Here is a 13,204-nt window from a genome sequence, read left to right as displayed (position 1 = left end):
AGGTGCTGTTCCTACTCCACCATCTTGAGTCTGCCTCGTGTTTTGTAATGACTTGATTTCTCAAAAGTCATTAGCTTTCATTTACCCCATGTTAATTTTTAAGGAATTCTTTTCTTCAGTGAGCTTTTGGGCCTCCTTTTCCATTTGGCCAATTATAACTTTGTCATTAGTTTTTTGAACCTTTTTCGCCATTTGGGTTAGTCAATTTTTTTAGGGTGTTATTTTCTTCAGTATTTTATGGGGTTCTCCTTTAGTAAGCTGTTGACTTGTTTTTCATGATTTTCTTGCATCACTCATTTCTCTTCCCAATTTTTCCTCTACTTCTTTTATTTGGTTTTCAAAATTCTTTTTGAGCTCTTCCGTGTCCTGAGATCAGTTCACATTTTTCTTGGAGGCTTTAATGTAGTAGCTTTGACTTTGTTGTCTTCTTCTGAGTGTTTTTTTGGATCTTCCTTGTTGCCAAAGTAAGATTTTATAGTCTGAATTTTTTTCTGTTGTTTGCTCATTTTCCCAGCCTCTTTCTTGACTTTTTAACTCTTTGTTAAGGTAGGGCTCTGCTTCCAGTGTTGAGGGCCCACTCTCCCAAGTTTCAAGGGTTTTGTGTAGCTGTTTTCAGGGATGCTTCTGGGGACCTGTAAGTTTTCAGTTCTTCCGAGGTGGTATGATCCAAGGAGAGGTGTTTACTCCTCTCCTGGCCTGTGCTCTGGTCTTTGAGTGACCATAAACACTCGTTTCTTCCCTGGAACTGTGAGGAGGGTTCCCTACCTAATACTGCCACAAGCTCTGCCATGCTAATGCTCCTCCTCACCCTAGGACTGCGACCCAGATCCAGGCATGGGCAAAACCAGAGTCCTACCTCATTTCCAACAAAGAGACCCTTGTAATCTCCTTCTGATCAGTTGTTCAGTCACCTTACTGTCTGTGGGTGAGAGCTCCAGAAACAGCTACTGCCAGCCACTGCTGATTCAGTCACTTTCCAGGCCTGCTCCTGTTGTGTTGGGAGTAGAACTAGACTGTGCTCCTCTCTCCCCCAGGTCTGACAGCCCTTTACTACTGACCTGAGTTGTCTTTGACGTTTGTGGGTTGAGAAGTCTGGAAAAGGCCAGAGCTACCCGTGATTCAGTGCCTTGAGGCCTACTCTGGGTTTGCTGGGGTTTGGCCTGTGCCGGACTACGCTTCTCTTTCACCTGGTGCAACAAACCTTTCCTGTCCACTTTCCAGATTGTCTTGGCCTGGAGATTTGTTTCATTCGGTCTTTTTGTGGGTTCTGCTGCTCTAGAATTTGTTTAAAGTCATTTTTTACAGGTATTTGGAGAGGTATGGGGGAGAGCTCTGGCAAGTCTCTGCTTTACTCGGCTGCCTTGGCTCTGCTCCCCTTAAGCCCTGATTTATAGCAATGTTTACACTGAAATTTTACCAGCTCTTGCTAGCTCTTTAGAACTGACTCAAGTACACCCCAGCTGATAATTGTCTCCCAGTGTTTAAAGGGCTTCTATGTGGGAAGCTTAACCTTAATACACTTAGCCCAGAGGCAAAACTGGGAGCAGGGGAGAGGTAGATTTCTGTACAAAGTAAAATCCCAAAATAGAGTGGGTGGCTCGAGGTGGGATTAGGGGTGAAATGGTGGGGGGTTCTTCACTGGATGTCTTCAAGTGATGGCTGCACGATCCTTTTTGTAGCTTTTTTTTTTTGTCTATTAATTTTTTCATTTACTTTGAGTTTACAAAATTCAGTTCGCCAGTTGTTTTGAGTTTCAAATTTTCTCCACCTCCCTTCCCCCTCCCCCCCAATAGCAGCATACAATCAGGTATAGGATCTGCAGATACTTTCACTTTAGACATTGGTCAGGTTATAAAGAAGGATTGTATCTGAGGGCTTGAACAATGGGAAAGAGGAAACCAAACCAAACAAGGAAAAGAAAGAGAGCAGGTAATTTGCCTTAATCTGCATTCAAACTTTGTTCTTTCTGGCTCTTTCTCTGAATGTAAACATCTCTCTCCATCATGAGTCTTTTGGAGTTGCATTGCTGAGAAGAGACTGGTCTATCAAAGTTGATCGTCACACATATGTTGTATCTGTAATTCTGTACAAATTTTTCCTGGTTCTGCTCTTCTCACTCAGCATCAGTTCGTATAAGCCTCTCCAGGTAGATATGAAGTCCATCTGCTCTTCATTTCTTATGGTACAGTAGTATTCCATTACATTCATATATCATAACTTGTGTAGCCATTCCCCAGTTGATGGGCATCCCCTTAATTTCCAATTTTTTGCCATCACAAAAAGAGCTGCTATAAATATTTTTGTACATGTGGGTCTTTCTCCCGCTTCTGTGATCTCTTTGGGATACAACCCTAGAAGTGGTATTGCTGGGTGGAAGGATATGAAATTACTTATAGCCCTTTGGGCATAGTTCCAGATTGCTCTCCAGAATGGTTGGGTCAGTTCACAACTCCACCAGGTAAATAGTAATTCTTTTTTTTTTTTTTTTTTGGAGGGGGGAAGGCAGGGCAATTGGGATTAAGTGACTTGCCCAAGGTCCCATGGCTAGTAAGTGTTAAGTTTGAGGCCAACTTTGAACTCAGGTCCTCCTGACTCCAGGGCCAGTGCACCCCGATGACCCTTTTGACAGGGATGTTGTAGAGGGGCACTTGGATGTTCTCTGAGGTCCTTTCAGATTCTTGAGTTTCCACATATCTAACTGCAGTAATCTGCTACTCCCAACACTCAGAATGACCTCTGTCGTCTCTACCTTTCTTGAGAAGTATCTGTCCTTCAAGCCTTGGCCAAAATGTTAGTTCTTCCATGAAACACTTTCTTGACCACCCAAGACTATAGTCTTGGTTTATTGCCCATAACACTCATTTGATAAAGAGAATGTGTGTTCTACCATAGTGTGGTAGAAAGAATGCTAGATTTGGAATCTGTAGACTTAGATTCATATCTGCCCCAGATGCTTAGTAGCTGTGTGATATTGGTCAAGCCAGTTAAACTCTGAGAGCCTAATTTTTCTTCATCTGTAAAATAAGGATAGTAATACTTTGTACTATGTACCTCACAGGGTTGATTTGAGGAAAATGCTTTGCAAATCTTATTAAAGCACCCATATAAATATAAATTAACGTAGATTATTTTGAATTATATTTTGATGTGAAGATCTACCTTTCTAAACAAATTAGGAGTTTTTGAATACAGGGACTCTTTCCCCTATGTATCACCTTATAGCACTTAATGTAATACTTTGTACCATGTATATGCTTGGTAAGCATTGATAAATTTATGAAAGAAACAGCCCAATTCTACATTGTCTTTTTGTTGTGGTTATTATTTTTCAGTCTTGTCCAACACTTCATTGACCCCATTTTGGGTCTTCTTGGCAAAGATACTAGAGTAGTTTGCCATTTCCCTCTCCAACTCATTTGTATAGATGAGGAACTGAGGCAAATAGGGTTAAGTGACTTACCCAGGCTCACATAGGTAGTAAGTGTCTGAGGCCAGGTTTGAACTCATGAAAGTGAGTCTTCCTGACTGGGCTGACAGCTCTATACACTACACCAAACATACAAATACAATACAAATGTACAGCTGTCCCAAAAAGCCCATGCCTATTGGGTTGAAAGTTAGGCTATGTTAGTTAGTTATGAAAGTTAGTTAGGCTAACCCTTAAACTATGGGAATTAGTATTAGTTGTATTTCTGTCATCTCCCTCCAATTTATAGAATGTTCTCCCTTCCTAAATTATGCAGGTAATATTGTCACATGAAGCAGAAAAATTCCTCTCTGACAATTATATGGATAATTATCTTCTAGTACCTACAGTCACCAAAATAATAACTGCTGAAGATGATGGAGTGCTGAATGTGGATGTAACAGAAGATCAGAAAGTCATCAAGGCTGAAAATGGAGCAAAACATCACGAAAGTATCCCTGAAAAGAGTGTCCTAGAAAAGGGAGAAGATGTCAGGGAGGAGAATAAAGCAGAGCAAGTTGATGAACCATCTACCAGCTCTGGTTCTGAATGTGATCTACAAGTAAGAATCACATTAATACTACCTAGGGGTATTATGGGTTATGAAAAAGTTAAAGCTTAAGCTAAGTAAGTTTAATTTTAATATGCAACATTGTATGAACTAACTTGATATATAAATTATAGTCCATTATATTAAAGATAAAGTCCATATAAATCAATAAAATTAAAATATAGATAATTTCATTATTATTCACTTATATCTATAATTAGATGGTCTATAGTAATATTATTTTGAATGTTTATACTATTTTGCATCCAAAGAATACAATTTTGCAAAATTTAAACTAAGGAATGAAACTATAGTCGTTTTTAAAACAAGAAAAAAAAACCCTGATGCTTCACTTTAATCTAGACAGTTTCCATGAATGAACATCACACTATAGAAACCCATTCAGGCTGCAAACTACAAGATCTAAAGACCAAGAAGTATGTAAAGCAAGATACTGCCACCTATTGGCCCCATAACTGGCGTAACAAGTTATGTACCTGTAGTGACTGTATGGTGAGTATTGAACCTAGTTAGTTTTTGAGTGTTTGGGAAATAGATTTTTTTCAATGAGGAGAACTGAAGGCATATTTTAAAGTTGATATCAAGAATATAGTCATAGCAGGAATTTAGAGCTATGTTATATTTTCCTCTTTGACTCTTGCTCCCCTGTAAATTTTGGTTTAGGAGACCAGTTCTTAATTTAGAAGATTTGAAAATAATTTGTTCTTTTTGTTCAAATTCCTTCAGCCTCTTAGCAAATGACTTGGACTAGTCCCGAGGTATTTAGTAAGAACCATTGGTGTAGTAGAACCCCTTGGTTATGCTAAAAACTCTTATGTCTGCCGGTGGGTCTTCTGCTACAGGGCTTGTGTAAGTGTTTTTTGATGTTCTTCAGATAGCTTTTGTGGTTTCTAGTGATCTAGACTGTAAGAAAATAAAGCATTTCCCCTTCACTGTGGGCTTTTAGATTCCTTCTCAGGTATCCCCAACTTCTCTCATTGATTAAAACTCTGCTGTTCGAATGATAATTTATTAATCTTTCATAAGATTGAGCTTTGAGGGAGTAAATTCTAATGATAATTTTATTTTATCTTTAAAGAAAATGTATGCAGATCTTGAAGTCTTGTTCCTGACAGATGAATATGACACAGTCCTGGCTTATGAGAACAAAGGCAAAAGTGACCAGGGAACAGATAGAAGAGACCCTTTAATGGATACACTTAACAGCATGAATAGAGTCCAGCAAGTGGAACTTATCTGTGGTAAATATTATCTCAAATGTGGAATTTGGGAATATTTATAAAGCATATTTCATTATATAAATTGACTTATACAGAGAACAGTATGGTAGATGTCATTTTAGCTTTAATACCAGTCATCAGAAAGGCAAGTTTTTTTCTTTCAGTTACATCTAAAAAAATTTTTTTAACATTCATTTTTATAATTTTTTAGTTCCAAATTCTCTCCCTCCTTCCCTTCCCCACTCCTTGAGAAGGCAAGCAATTTGATATGGATTTTTGCATGTGCATTTGTGCAAAACATATTTCTGTGTTAGCCATGTTGTAAAAGAAAGCAAAAAAGTATGCTTCAGTTTGCATTCATACTCCATTAGTTCTTTCTCTGGAGGGGATAGCATTTTTCATCATACATCCTTTGGAATTGTCTTGGATTATTATGTTGCTGAGAATAGTTAAGTCATTCACAATTGATCATTGCACAGTATTGTTATTGCTGCATACAATGTTCTGGTTCTGCTAACTTCACTTTGCATCAGTTTAAGTCTCCCCAGGTTTTTCTGAAAGCATCCTACTCTTTATTTCTTTTATAGCACAGTAGTATATTCCATCATAATTATGTAACACAACTTGTTCAGCCATTCCCCAATTGATGGGCATGCCTTCAATTCCCACTTTTTCACCACCACAAAAAGAGCTGCATACAGGTCCTTTTTCTTTTTTTTAAAGCAGTTGGGTTGCCCAAGTTGCCCAGTTGCCCAAGGTTACACGGCTAGTTATTTTTGTGTGGGTGTTAAGTATCTGAGGCCGGAACCATCCCAGGTCCTGCTAACTCTGGGGCCAGCGCTCTTACTGTGCCACCTAGCCGCCCCCTTTATCCTTTTTCTTTAATATCTTTGGGAGCTAGACCTAATGGTGATATTGCTGGGCCAAAGGATATTTACAGTTTTCTAGCCCTTTGGGCATAGTTCCAGATAGCTCTTCAGAATGATCAGACTAGTTCACAACTTTACTAACAGTGTGTTAGCGTCCCAATTTTTGCACATTCCCTCCAACATTTGTCTTTTTCCTTTTCTGTCATATTAGCCAATCTGATAGGTGTGCAGGTAGTGTCTCAGAGTTGTTTTAGTTTGCGTTTCTCTAATAAGTAGTGATTTAGAACATTTTTTTCATATGACTGTAGGCATCTTTGATTTCTCCTTCTGTAAACTTCCTGTTCATATCCTCTGACCATATATCAATTGGGGAATGACTTGTATTTTTATGAATTTGACTCATTTCTCTATGTATTTGAAAAATGAAGCTTTATCAGAAAAACTTACTATAAATTTTTTCCCCTGGTTTTCTGCTTTCCTTCTAATCTTGGCTGCATTAGTCGTGTTTCTGCAAAAGCTTTTTAATTTAATATCAAAATTATCCATTTTGCATCTCAGTGCTCTCTCATTTGATCATAAATTCTTCCCTTATCCATTGATCTGACAGATGAAATTTTCTGTGCTCCCCTAATTTGCTTCTGATATCACCTTTTCTTTCTAAATCATGTATCCATTTTGACTTATCTTAGCATATGGTGTGAGATACTGATTAGTACCTAGTTTCTGCCAAACTGCTTTACAATTTTCCCAACAATTTTTGTCAAATAGCAAGTTTTTGTGCCCAAAACTTGGATCTTTGGGTTTTATCAAACAGCTAGATCACTGTGGTTATTTACTACTGTGTATTATGTACCTAATCTAGTCTACTGATCTGTCACTCTATTTCTTAACTAGTACCAGATTATTTTCATGATTTCCACTTCATAATACAGTTTGATATCTGGTACTGCTTGTTAGGCTGTCTTTTTTCATTTTTTTTTTTCATTGCTTCCCTTGATATTCTTGACTTTTGTTCTTCTAGATGAATTTTATTATTTTTTCTAGCACTATAAAAAATTTTTTTGGTAGTTTGATTGGTATGGCACTGAATAAGCAAATTAATTTAGATAGAATTGTTGTTTTTATTATATTGGTTCAGCCTATCCATGAGCAACTAATAATTCTCCAATTGTTTAGGTCTAACTTTATTTGTGTGAAAAGCGTTTTGTAATTGTTTTCATATAGTTCCTGGGTTTGTCTTGGCAGACAAGACTCCTAAGTATTTTATATTGTCTGCAGTTATTATAAATGGAATTTCTCTTTCTTGCTGAGACTTTGTTGGTAATATATAGAAATAGATTTATATGTTTGTTTTATATCCTTCAACTTTACTATAAAGTTGTTAATTATTTCTATTAGTTTTTTAGATGATTATCTATGATTCTCTTTGGGTTTGGGGGTTTGTTTTTTTCTTTTTGGTTTTTTGTTTTTGCTTTTTGGAGGGGAAAAGGCAGGGAAGTCGGGGTTAAGTAACTTACCCAAGGTCACGTGGCTAGTAAGTGTTAAGTGTGTGAGGCCAGATTTGAACTGAGGTGGTCCTGACTCCAGGGCTGGTGCTCTATTCACTGCGCCACCTGCTGCCCTATTCTCTATGATTCTCTTAAGTATACCATCATACCATTTGCAAAGAGTGATAGAAAAGGGCAAATTTTATTGAAGGTGTATGATTATGGCACCATATGTCATTACTGTGGCTTACTTTTTTTTAATGTTACACTGGTTTTTGACTGTTCTGGTTGTTATAAAAAAGCTGCATTCCATATTGATTGCATGCTTGAAAAATAGCAGGATGTGCTATTTTGAATAAGTGTAGATATAGAAGTAACAGAAAAGCAATTGAAAACTAGTTTATTCCATTTCTTTTTTCATCTCCTAAAATAATTTTTGTCCAGTGCTACTCAAATCCTGTTACTGTCCTGACAGTGTTCTTCATTTGTTACGAATTTCTATTAGTTAGATGGAATTAGAATTTTTAATAATAATTAAAATTTCTAATTAGACATGAAATTTTTGCTATTTCTGTGATTTATCTCCCTTCCTGTCGTCTTTTATCCAGAGTAACTTCAGGAAGTTCCACTGGAATTCTACTTTTCCTACCTTTGTTCATTAATTTGCCCTACATTTCTAGAACAACTTGTCTTTTAGCAAACCTCCAGCCTTCAGATTCTTTCTTGCTGAGAGCCTGTTCCCTCTTGCTGTCCTGTTCCTCCCCTTTCCCCTTCCAGCAGCTGACTTGTATTAAACTCTTTCATTCCAGTTTTAGTGAGAAAAAGGCAATCAGAAGACCTTTCTGAGTCCCAGTTCAGCTACTTAATGTTTTATGATTTTGGGCTGGTCATTTAATCTCTGGGCTTTAATTTTCCTATTTCTAAAATGAGAGTACAAATGATCTTTTAAGAAACTTTTTTAAGAAAAATGTATTTATTTTTCTCCCTCTTTCCTTTCCCTCCTCCCCAAAATGGTGTGTAATCTGATGTATAATTTATATTAAATATATCTTCAGCATTTATGACTTTCCCGTTTTATTATGTTAGCCTGATAGGTGAGATGTGGCACCTCATCACTGTTTTGATTTGCATTTCTCTAATCAGTAGTGATTTAGAGCATTTTTTTCATGTGACTATAGATAGCTTTAATTTCTTCATCTCAAAATTGCCTGTTCATTTCCTTTGACCATTTATCAATTGGGGAAGGAACCTTTAACTGTAACATTATCAACCTAAAGTTTTCTTCCTCTGAAGTTTTCTTTTTCTCCCCTCTTGTTGCATACTTAGCTAAATATTATGGGTGCTATGTGTTTATGTGTGTCCATTAATATAAATTGTTGGGAGTTAATTTTTCCTACCAGGCTTTATGATTTCCTAAGACAGATACGATATTTGCCTCTTTATGATGCATTCTTTTTTCTACCATCAGCTAAGTATATAGTTAAGTCCAAAGCTTTCAGTAGACATATTCTTTGAAATACTTTGTTATGGGTATAATAGTGTGGATTTAGAGATTGAACATGCTTTACCTGGATTTTCTCAAAGATCAGATTTATGGAGAAACAAAAAAATCCTTTAGTGGCAGCTAGGTGGCACAATGAATAGAGCACCAGCCCTGGAGTCAGCAGAGTTAAAATCTGCCCTCAGACACTTAACACTTACTAGCCCTGTGATGTTTGGCAAGTCACTTAACCCCAATTTCCCTGCCTTCCCCCCTCCAAAAGACAAAAAAATAAAATAAAATCAACCTGCTCATTTAGAGCATTTTTTAAAAAAACAACTTTTAACTAATTTCTCAGCTGATCATATTTGGAGTTAGATCTCTGCTTTTTTAGGATTAGGGTTCTGAGATGGAGTTGAAGGGAGCTCAGAAGAATTTAAGATAATATGTAGAATAAACTTCTACGTTTCATCTAAGAGAAATAATTCTGGTTTTAAAATGCTAATGGGGTGGTTAGTTTACGCAGGCATAGCACCAGCCCTGGAGTCAGGAGGACCTGAGTTCAAATCCAGTCAGACACTTAACACAAAAACTAGCCGTGTGATCTTGGGCAAGTCACTTAACCCCAATTGCCCTCCAAAAAAACAACAACAACAACAAAATGCTAATAGCCAAGTCTATTTAAACACAGTGACAGAAAAGTTGTATTTTATAATAGATGCATCTTCACCAAGGTTAACCTGAGTGTATATTTTTTTTTCTCTTTTAGAATATAATGATTTAAAGACTGAACTTAAAGACTATCTCAAGAGATTTGCTGATGAAGGAACGGTAAGATGAATCACAGTTTTAAAAAATTGCTTTGAGTTCCTTAAAAATGGTTAATTTTCTTTGACAGTTCAAGCAATCAGTTGTGCCATTAGTTTTGCAAGTTGAAATCAGATATTTCTGGGATGATAAAATTTGGAGTGAATCAACTAGAAAGGGAACATTTTATTAAGAACTAGGATATAAAATAATTTTCTTCTTATAAAGAAAGTCTTATTCCATTTGCCTTACAAAGACTGACACTGTGACTCTTCCCTACCTGCACTTTTTTCCTTTCCAGGGTCAGAAGTGACATAGGAGAAACCTAGGTTTTTCTAAGTATCCCCAAATTCTTGATTAGGAACTATGGGCAATAGCCTGACATTATATAAAGTAGCTAAAATTCTCCCTTTCCCTGGAAATGCAGAATTTCATCACTGGGTATGTTGCTTCTTGTTCCCTGCCCTATGATGCTTTCAGCCATTATTCCTTGTCTTCCAAAATTACCACTTAGCTAAAAGTCTAGGAAGTTCTCCTTGTTGTTGTTTATTTTCATAATATTGACACTGTTTGGCACTTGCCCTTCTGAGGGGATCGGGAGGAGATTGCTTTGTTATCCTGTTGACAATTTAGTTGTTACAAAAAAACAACCATCAACAAAACAATTTAATTGTGTTTGAGTTCCTCTGTTCACCATGAGGCCTGATATTTTAGAATTCTTCTGACCAAATGGGGCTTCCCATTGACCTTTGACAGTTTACATTATGTCCATCTACCCTATTCTAATTACCCCCTATATTACATGAGATAAAATGCTTGGGTAAAAATTCTGAGTCTGTATGTTTCTAATGATAACACTGAAGCTAACGAGATTTCTGAAACTCTGGAGGCCTATCCAAACCTACCCAAAACTACTTACTCAAACCTCCTCCCCTCTTTTTTCTTTCCAAGTCCAATCAGTGAATCAGTAAACATTTATTAAGCACCTACTGTGTTAGGCTCTGTGCTAAGCACTCACTGGTTTTAACCTTTTAGCTACAATAGAAGCTTAGTTTGTAAATTTTTAAAACAATTTTGATTTGTTTTAGATTGTGGTATACATTTTTAGAAATTATGGTTATAAGTGGCATTTGGACATCACTTGTAGAAAAATTATTAAGCATTAGAATTTAATCATTTTGCATGAAACTGGGTACTTGTACAAGACTCCCAAAATACCCTCCTTAAGTCAGTAGGAGACTTGAGGGATCATGTACCAGGAATTTAAAGAAAATAAATTATATTGAAATACAGTTAAAAATTTTTCTTTTAAGTTCACAAACCTTGAATTAAGAAACTCTAGAGAGGTACAAGGCTGAGAGTGGACTGTTCTTTGCATATCCTCCAGATGCAAGTTAATGTGACTTTATTAAATATTTACTTCGTGCTAGACATTGTGGTAAACATGAAGATTCAGGAATCATATATATAGCAGGATTTACTTCCAGAAAACAGGCTAGTCACATGTTTCATACATTAGGGTAAGACCAGAATTAATCTGCCATTAACTCATGAATTCAGACAGTTCTACTATGGCTTCATCTCTTCAACTGGGATCTTTATGACCAAAGCCAAGTAGAGAAATATGTCCTTTTTTCCAGAAATCTTGGAGAGGGAGAGTTGTTCTGAAGTGCCAGAAGTTAACCCTTTGGGTGCTAGAAAGGTTTATTAAAATATTTTTGTTTTTTTTTTAAATGAAAATCTTTCTCACTTATTTAATAGGCACCCCTGTCTTCTTGAACATCATACATAGAACATATTTAACTTTTTTATGATTAATAGTACTTAAAAGTTTTCAAAGTCCCCTATCGATAATCTCTCATTTGTTCTAGATGCTCTCATGGTATCGGGATATGATGCTCAATGGGGACTAACTGCAGTGCTTGTCTTCTTGATTCACTTTGTAATCCTTGTGTCTCTTTTTTTTTTTTTTTTTGAGAGGGAAGGCAGGGCAATTGGGGTTGTAACTTGCCCTGGGTCACATGACTAGTAAGTGTTAATTAAGTGTCTGAGACCATATTTGGACTCAGGTCCTCCTGACTCCAGGGCCGGTGCTCTATTCACTTTGCCACCTACCCACCCCTGTAATACTTGTCCTGAAAAGATTTCTATCAACTTGTATAGCAATCGTTTACATTGATCTCTTCATCATTAAGAGGCAAAGGATGGGGAGCAGCTAGGTGGACAATGAATGGAGCACTGGGCCCCGGAGTCAGGAGGATCTGAGTTCAAATCCGACCTCAGACACTTAACACTAGCCCTGTGACCTTGGACAAGTCACTTAACCCCAATTGCCCTGCATTCCCCCCTCCAAAAAGCAAAAAGAGGCAAAGGATGTGCAGATACATCATTTCCTAGGTGGTGTCACATGACTGCCTTTCTAAAATATTGTTTATTGAATCAAAGACCAAATTAAGTTTCTGCCTGTTGGTTGTTTTTTCTTTTTCTAACCATCCAGAAAGGCATTTTGACTGTTGCTTTCATAGCCTTTTTATCTTTACAACAGCTTTCAAAACATTATTAGTCATTTCTTCATCACTAACATAATCAACCACATGTACCTACTCTCTTCCATCACTTGCTCTTATTTTCTTCTTAGATTCTGAAGGAGGAACGTTCTTTCAAGCATTATCATATGCAAAAAAAAAAGTCAGCATTCTATATTAGACTTCTTTGGGGCATGTAATTCCCTAGTACCTGTCAGGTTAGAAGTTGGCAAGCATTGCTAAGAGAGATCGATTTCATTAGCATTGTAAAACTGTTTAGGGGATAAGACTGCTCAGATATGTCACAGAATTCTTATGGCATATCTTATATTGTAGTTGATTTTTTTTTTACTATGTATAGCTAAATTTTAATGCAGTATTTCAATTTCAGTTGAAAAAGCCATTCTTCAAGAGACATGCATAACTTACTATGGAGGAGGTATCTTAGTATAGTAGAAAGATTTAAAATCAGAAAACCTAGTCTGAAGTCCTAGCCTTGCCAAAGACAGTTTCTATCTCTCCAAGTCTTAGTTTCCTGACCTGTAAAGTGGGCATAAAAATGCTTATATTACCTGTCTCATAGGTTTGTTGTATGTATTCACTTAGGTAATTTAGGATCAAATCTTAGAGTGCTATATAAATGTTACATTTTATTATCATCAGCTGCATTTGCTCAAGTTAATAACATGATTTTTCAGTTAACATCAGGCTAAGGATAGAGGCCTCCTCATTTTTAAAATTACAAACCATGAAAACATGGTCTGGGTACTCTAATTTAG

The 13,204-nt window shown here is 36.7% G+C and overlaps 1 protein-coding gene across 3 annotated transcripts in view; it reads left to right on the top strand.

Annotated features, from left to right (window-relative positions):
* Positions 1–13,204, top strand: part of UBR7 (ubiquitin protein ligase E3 component n-recognin 7) — a 442,484-nt gene that overhangs the window by 422,375 nt on the left and 6,905 nt on the right. For all 3 annotated transcript variants that reach the window (XM_069086029.1, XM_069086030.1, XM_069086028.1), the window contains 4 exons: positions 3,808–4,028; positions 4,380–4,529; positions 5,116–5,278; positions 9,863–9,924. In XM_069086029.1, coding sequence (XP_068942130.1) covers positions 3,808–4,028; positions 4,380–4,529; positions 5,116–5,278; positions 9,863–9,924 — 596 coding nt within the window. The remainder of the gene's footprint in view (positions 1–3,807; positions 4,029–4,379; positions 4,530–5,115; positions 5,279–9,862; positions 9,925–13,204) is intronic.

This window comes from Petaurus breviceps, unplaced genomic scaffold, assembly GCF_028583685.1.
Source record: "Petaurus breviceps papuanus isolate PSGF00001 unplaced genomic scaffold, PetGlider_PUasm1.0 177, whole genome shotgun sequence".
NCBI classification, from domain to species: domain Eukaryota; kingdom Metazoa; phylum Chordata; class Mammalia; order Diprotodontia; family Petauridae; genus Petaurus; species Petaurus breviceps.
The sequence above is the reverse complement of the archived record's forward strand: the minus strand, read 5'-3'. Positions and strand labels throughout refer to the sequence as shown.